Source organism: Nicotiana tabacum, chromosome 8 (genome assembly GCF_000715075.1).
Source record: "Nicotiana tabacum cultivar K326 chromosome 8, ASM71507v2, whole genome shotgun sequence".
Classification (NCBI taxonomy): Eukaryota; Viridiplantae; Streptophyta; class Magnoliopsida; order Solanales; family Solanaceae; genus Nicotiana; species Nicotiana tabacum.
This window is the reverse complement of record NC_134087.1, coordinates 14,990,490-14,998,052: the sequence shown is the minus strand read 5'-3', so window position 1 is coordinate 14,998,052 and position 7,563 is coordinate 14,990,490. Positions and strand designations below refer to the sequence as shown.

Sequence of the window (7,563 nt, the reverse complement as noted above, 5' to 3'; positions counted from 1 at the left end):
TCTGTAAACTGTAATTTTCCGAGCTGATCCCTATTCGAGTTTGGCGGTTAGTCAATTCTCCGCGCCGTCTTACGAGCTAAAGAAGCTGATATCTTAGCTTCTCATTTTCAGTAAAAAAGATTCAACGACCCAATTGATTCAACGAGGAAACTGTAGTGACATCCTCACACCCAATTGATTCCACGACATCTGAACGTTGATGGCACTAAAAATATTAAAATAGCGTGCTAGCCTGGAAACAAAGACAACGAAATATGTTGTTGCTAGGCTTGGGCAGTTGGGCTGGGGCGATGGGTTGAGGCGCTGAGAATTAAATTAAAAACGTTTGGGCTTGGGCGCTGGGCTGGGCAGTGAGATATAGGTCCAACTTAAAAAAATGTCTTTAAAAATTTGGTAATTCGGTATACCGAAATTTTAAAATTCTAATACCGAGGACCGTACCGAAATACTAAAAATACAATACCGAATTAGACCGAAATATTGAAAAAACCGAAATTAAAATACCGAATTGATTCGGTCCGATTCGGAATTCGATTTTTCGGATTTTATGTCCACCCCTAATCACATGTCACTTAACTTTGCCTAGAGTATATAAAAAGTCTCCAGGAGGAAATAAATGAGATATTTTCTGTAATACTTAGTCAAAATCGAGTGACTTATTGTTATAAAAATATTATTTAGTAACTTTTTGTAATATTTAAGCATACTTGAGTTATTTTTTTAATTATAAAAATAGTTGACTTATATATATTGATTTCCAGCAAAGGACAATCAACTGATCATTCTTCGACATAGGTAACTCACCCTTAGTGGTGGTAAAATTGTTAAAAAAAAAATATTTAACCACCCATATTATCCGCTAAAACATAGGTAGAATAATGAACTTTTTAAAAACGGGTCAAATATGAATACGAACCATATTATCCATTTAGAAAATGGATAACCAATAGATAAATGGGTTTAACTTTTACATTTATAACGCCTCAAATTTGGGGTTCCTCAAGTTTGAGAGACTAGGAATTCTCTCAAAAGTGATCATATTCAAGAAGTCATTATTAATATGGTTACCCATATTATCCGCCGGTTAACCCGTTTTTTATCCGTATTAAATATGGGTCAGATCGGATAATTTATCCATTTTTTTGTTATCCATTTTCGACCCGAACCATATCCGACACGACCCGCCCGTTTGCCACTCTTACAGTCACCCTGCCGAACATGGTGGTATGTGGCCGCTAAAAGATAGATCTATGTGTTGAAGTTCTCCTGATGCCAAATTGTAGAAAGAGCGGTAAAACTATACCACCTTTATAGCCTGTTTGGCTAAGCTTATTTTTTGCCAAAAGTGTTTTTTTTTTTTTTTGCCAAAAACACTTTTGGCCAAAAATTAAGTTGTTTAGCCAAGCTTCTGGAATGAAAAAAAGTACTTTTAAGGAGAAACAGAAGCAGTTTTGGAGAAGCAGAAAAAAGTAGCTTCTCTCCAAAAGCACTTTTGAGAAAAATACACTTAGAAGCAGTTTTTTAAAGCTTGGTCAAACACTAATTACTGCTCAGAAGTGTTTTTCAAACTAATTAACCAAACACAAACTGCTTCTCACCAAAAGTACTTTTGAGAAAAGCACTTTTGAAAAAAAGCGCTTCTCAAAATAAACTAATTTTGCAGCTTGGCCAAACGGGCTATTAGTCCCATGGATTTTATACACTTAATAGACAAATGAACAACTAGAAGCCTAGCTAGAGTACAATGACAGCTTCATTCATTTGTGCAACAGTCTCTCAACAACCAAAATAATTACAATTTCTCGACCTGAATCAACGAATACAGAGCAATGGATTTACTTTAAGATGACATTTGAACAGCAAGTACATTTCTCAGTACAAGTCTCTGGAGGCAAAGGGTAGCCGAGTGCATAAAGCATCCCGCATTCACGTGGGGTCCGAGGAAGGACCGCATCCCAAAGGATGTGATGTAGACAACCTACTCTAATTCAAGCAACTGCTTCCACTGCTCGAACCCGTGCGTGCAAGTCTTTGGAGATCAACTAATATTATGAAAAGAATGCTATGAAGTTTATGCATGACAAAACGAATGCTATGAGATACCAGTAAACCGATGCCAGAAAAGAAGTTGCAGAAGATTGATCGTTGATCTCTGATGAGTCGACTGCAAGTGGCAAGCCGTCACTGCTAAGCGTGCATGATTGAGGATCAGAACCATCTTTGCTCATCATTAGAGCCCTTAAAACAGCAGAAACTGTATGAATATAACCAGATGTATTTTTGTTGAGAAGCCAAGTTAGACCCATCATTTGGCAATCCCTGCTGTGCATTTTGCTAATCCTATCCTTTCTTATATTTGTATTCTCCGATCTGCTGTCACTAAGCTGCAGTTATATTTCAACTTATTAGAGAATAGACAAAAAAATATTCACTTGATGGTGCAAAACTTAGTTATTCAGACACGACATGCTCAGCCGTTAGCGGACAAATTACCCACTTCACCATGCTTCCTAGCAGGAAACTATTCTAACTAACAAATAGATACATTTCATGCTTGTAATATGGCAAATAAAATGCATGAGTTTGTTGACCTCCAAGATAAATGCAAATTACAAGATGGTAAAAGTAGCCACAGGAAACAACTGACCGTAACACAGGGCAACAACACATGGGTAATTTTTGACTAACTACTGCAAAAGGTTATGGTCAGGGGTCCGAGTCCATTCTTCACCCCCGCCCCCCACCACCCTCCAACTCACCAAACACAGAAGATCCAGCCAAGTATCCGCTAAGGTGACTTTTTTGCATATTTCTTTTCCTATTATCTAATGATCAAGAAAACCATCTTAAAATTTATTCAGTAGATGAAGTTCAACATGCTCCAGTATTGCAAGAGACTTAATACCTTTTTTCTTTTTTCTTTTTCTTTTTTCAGCCCCAGCTTTGCTTACGTTCACACCACAGCACAGGACTAAGAAAGACAAAATTTAGAGGAAGAATATCTCCACATACATCAGTCGTGAGTGGAATACTAACCTTAAAACGACTGATATTCCGGAGTTTGTTCTGTGAACAATCACTTTTAAGTTAAAATTAGTTTTTGCCTGCTATAGCAGATCGATTCTTTAATTCATGCTGGTTTGACAATCTAAGACAAACAGCTGGTGATATTTACTAATCCTCCTTATTAAAAGTATTTACTAATTCTGAGCCCTCAGATATACTAATCACCTATCTTCTATAAAAATTGATGCTAGTTAAATGATATATGCACATCTGCCAGCGCTCTAGAGATGATGTTCATTGTCTAAGACTACTTGATTACAGATGAAACTTCCTGAACCATTAGTGTTGGAGGGTCTTCAGAAAGAGTGATCATAACAACAAAGCCACTCACATTTTGCTTTTCTTATTCTTCTTTAAGCACCCTGTGCCGAGGGTCTATTGGAAACAGTCTCTCTACCTCCACAAGGTAGGGTAAGGTCTGCGTACACACTACCCTCCCCAGACCTCAATATGTGGGATTATACTGGTATTTTGTTGTTATTGTTATTCTTCCTTAAGCAGGAGTAGATAACTGTAGTTGCTTCCTAATATCATGATAAGCGCTGCAGAAAATCTATAGTTTAAAAATAGATACGAGCCAAGAACTTGACTTCCTGTGAGCTCTATCCATCACATTCTTATCAGGGACAACAGGAAATACAAAAACAAGTTAACACACAAGCTATTTTAATAACCGGAAAAGAAGATGCTTAATGCTATTGTAATCAAGTAATCAACCAATGACTTTCGCTGCAATCATTTGAATTATAGTTTATCAATTGGTTGCCTACATCAAAGCAAAGCACAAAGCTGATGAATGAAGGAATGGAAGTGTCCAAGTCAGGGGCAGAGCCACAGTGTCGGAAATGGGTTCGGCTGAACCCAATAGCTTTGGTTCGAATTCTGTATTTGTTTTAAAAAATTCATTAAATATATATAAATTATTAATTTAGAATCCAATAGCTTAAAATGATTAGAATCCCGAACTTATAAATTTGAAATCTCAGCTCCGTTTCTGGTCCAAGTACAATTTAATGAATCACAGTCCTAACTTACGAATGTGTTACCTTATAAAAAAATGCCAGATAGGGAAGAATGTGGTTAGTGTAGGCCCTCGTTGTTGATCATTAGCTATAGAAGATATTGTGGTTGAGCAACACTAAATGCCTTTTCTCTTCTACTTTTATTTATCTATTATTTATTACCCAAGGATGAGGGTTACGGCAAATTGATGTTCACAGAAAAATAATCAAATTATGATAACAACAACCCAGTATATTCCTACAAGTGGGGTCTGGGGAGGATAGGATGTACACGGCCTTACCCTTACCCTGGAAGGGCAGAAATGTTATTTCCGAAAAAATAATCAAATTACAATAAATCTTCTAAATATCAGGACTCATATAATTAACGAGTCAACTAGTTCTGGATTGAAGTATACTTGATTAATTTATTGATTGACAATAGGGCTAGATATGCCCATTGTACTATCGAAAATTAGTTATAGGTATCCCTATTATACTATTCGTTACTATTGTCGCTACCCATTTTAATATTTCTATTTCTAATATCTAACATACCCATTCCCAAGGACACATGGTGCCATTTTGGACAGCCTAATCATTTACCCATTAACCCACCCCGTTCAGCCCCGAACCCGATTAGGCCCCAATCACCTCTAAGAAGACATAATCTTGTTTTCTTCTACCAGACTAGGTTTTGCCCCATCATTAAATCCTAAGTTAAATGAAGGTCTGTTACAACAGGTTAACACGATATTTAAATCCAATCAAGAATGTAACATCTTTATACTCAGTCTGGAACACAAATAACAACGTACTTACCAAATGAAGACTATTCAAGCACTTGGAGCAACCAGCAATACCAGAATATCCATTACTGCTCAAACACTCTGTCTCCAATCTATTTACCCTCTCACCGCCAACCAATTCTCTACGCGAATTCACAAAAAAAGCTTCTGGGCAGCTAAGTGGATGCAGCCTAATGCCACAGTAACAATAAACCATATCACAAGTCTCATTTGGCTTCACCAATTCAATACCTCTATTTTCCAAAGCCTTTCCAAAAGAGTTTACACATGTCTCTGAATCATCAGGGAGTACAGGCATGTTAACAGACGTTGAGTACTGTGGAAATTTTGCTATGGCTTTGTGAAGTGCGGTTCTTGAGTAGGCCGTATAAAGCCATGCAGCGAGAACGGGGCAACAACGGGTCGGATTTATTTGACCCGAATGATCATTCGACCTGCAAGCTGATCTTATCCCTTTGTACAGCTCTTCTGGTATGTCCAGAGGACAACTATCAATGTTGGACTGCTCCGGGAAAGCTGGAATTGTTGATGGTGGTGAAGGGGATGGTGAGAGTATTTGAGGATCCAACTCAGTTGGGTCGGGTTCGGGTAAAACCGGAAAGGCAGGTAATACAGTTAGATTGGCCATGCAAAGAATTGTCAAGAAGAAGAAGAAACAGTTGAGGGACATTGCTTTGAGAATGAGGGAAGTTGAATTGAGTGGTTTAATAATTTGTACAGATAAAGATATATGGGAGGGAAAATGGAAGTATTGATTATAATGGTGTGTTATTTTCCCTTTGGTTTGTGGTGGTGGATTGGTACTTGGTAGTGCATAGGTAGATGGAGCCTTCTGATAATGTGTACAGCTAAACCGGGTATTTCCTCCGTTTCAATTTAGATGAACTAGTTTGACTCGGCACAGAGTTTAAGAATTTTTTCTTTTTTTAAACTTGTGGTCTTAAAAATTTAAGGGGTAAAACCTTTGTGGGGCCATGACATTTGTATTGTTTTAAAAGCTTCTCGTTAAGGTAAAATGAGTAAAATGAAGAGTTTAAAGTTGAATTATTTTCAAATTTAGAAATGTGTCATTTATTTTGAAACAGACTAAAAAAGAAACTAACTCATCTAATTTGAAACAGAGGGAGTAGTATATTATTCGACACAAAAGATATATATGTGAATTTTTTTTAAAAATATAATGTCAGTACTGAGAAGAGGAGCCTTGGAGTAACATTAAAGTTATCTCCATGTGACCTATAAGTTATGAGTTCGAGCCGTGAAAGCATCCACTAATGTTTGCATTAGGATAGACTGTTTACATCATATTCTTTGGGGTGCGGTACTTTCCCGAACCCTGCGTAACTACGAAATATCTTGTGCACCGGACTGCCTTCCATTGCAATCACATTACTAAGAACTTTTAAAAGTTGAATCACCAACATTTAATCTTGAATATGCCTCCCATAGTGAAAAAACAGTGACAGTAGTTCAAAAGTTGATGTTGAAGGGACTGAATGGGAAGCTAATAAGGGTGATGTGGGGTATGGAATGTCTTTGTTTGTTTGTTACTCTTGTTAGGCTTAGATATGTATGATCAGATTTCATGGTATGATTTAAAGCAAATAGGGGAACTGTGTCAACAACTTCTACTATTGGTCAACAACAATAACAATCCAGTAAAATCTCACTAGTGGAGTCTGGGGAAGGTAGTATGTACGCAGACCTTACCCGTACCACGAAGGAGTAGAGAAGCTGTTACCGGAAAACAAACAACTTCTTCTATTGGTCATGATTTACAAATAATTCATTGGCAGGTATCTCATATGCAAGTGAAGCCGGAATAGTTGCTTTCAACAACCCAGTAGAATTCCTCCCAGTGGGGTCTGTACAAAGACCTTACTCAGAGGCTGAAACCGAGAGACCTCGGCTCAGAGACAATAAATTTGTGACAACAAAACCCGTAAAAATAATATCAACAACGTGAGAGAAAACATGAGGAGAGGGAATAGATTTTGCTATTTGAAATATTTACTAGCATTAGGTTCTTGGGTAGTTTTAGAACTTAATTATGCGCAATACCAAGAAATTGATGCCCTATAATGTTAAGCTGGTACGTCGAGATAAAATAATTTCTTGTTGCCTCTTACAATTTGAACAGAAGAAAATAATCTTTTCAAATCTCTTGTGTGTTATTTTCAGATATCTTATGCGTAAAAATAAAAATCTCTTATAAAAAAGTCATAAAAAATAAATAAATTTGTAAGGACTACAAAAACAATTCTCCCGTCAGTAGATCAGCTAGTAGTGTCATGCATGGTAAACAAAAAGGTTAACCAAATGTTAGGTCTTGTTGTGTTATCTCATACAGTAATATTTACCAGAAAAGCATCAATTACAGTGGGTTGAAGTTGTACTCATTATTAGTAGGTTTTTGGTACGTAACAGCAGAGTACAGGAGAACAATAAAACTTCGATAAACAATCATCAAATTAAAGGAAATTTATGAATAAAATGGTGGGGAAGTTAACTGTTGCAATGTACGTAAGTGGTGAGAGAGCTCTCTGAATAGAATATTTCTTTTGATATTTTTAAGCCCTAATAGTAATGGTGTTTAATTATTTTTGGCACTTATAAGTTTACGACCACAAAAAAGAAACGAAATAAAAACAAAAGAAGGAACAAAGACAGAAGATAATTTATAGTTG

At 36.7% G+C, this 7,563-nt stretch overlaps 1 protein-coding gene across 1 annotated transcript; it reads right to left on the bottom strand.

Moving 5' to 3' along the window:
- Positions 1-1,756: 1,756 nt before the first annotated feature.
- LOC107764824 (putative GPI-anchored protein At4g28100) lies at positions 1,757-5,685 on the bottom strand. Its single transcript, XM_016583417.2, has 2 exons — positions 4,890-5,685; positions 1,757-2,384 (listed from the first exon to the last, which is right to left on the bottom strand). Exons 1-2 carry the CDS (start codon positions 5,544-5,546, stop codon positions 2,049-2,051), a joined length of 993 nt encoding a protein of 330 aa, XP_016438903.1. The 5' UTR covers positions 5,547-5,685; the 3' UTR covers positions 1,757-2,048.
- Positions 5,686-7,563: the final 1,878 nt, after the last annotated feature.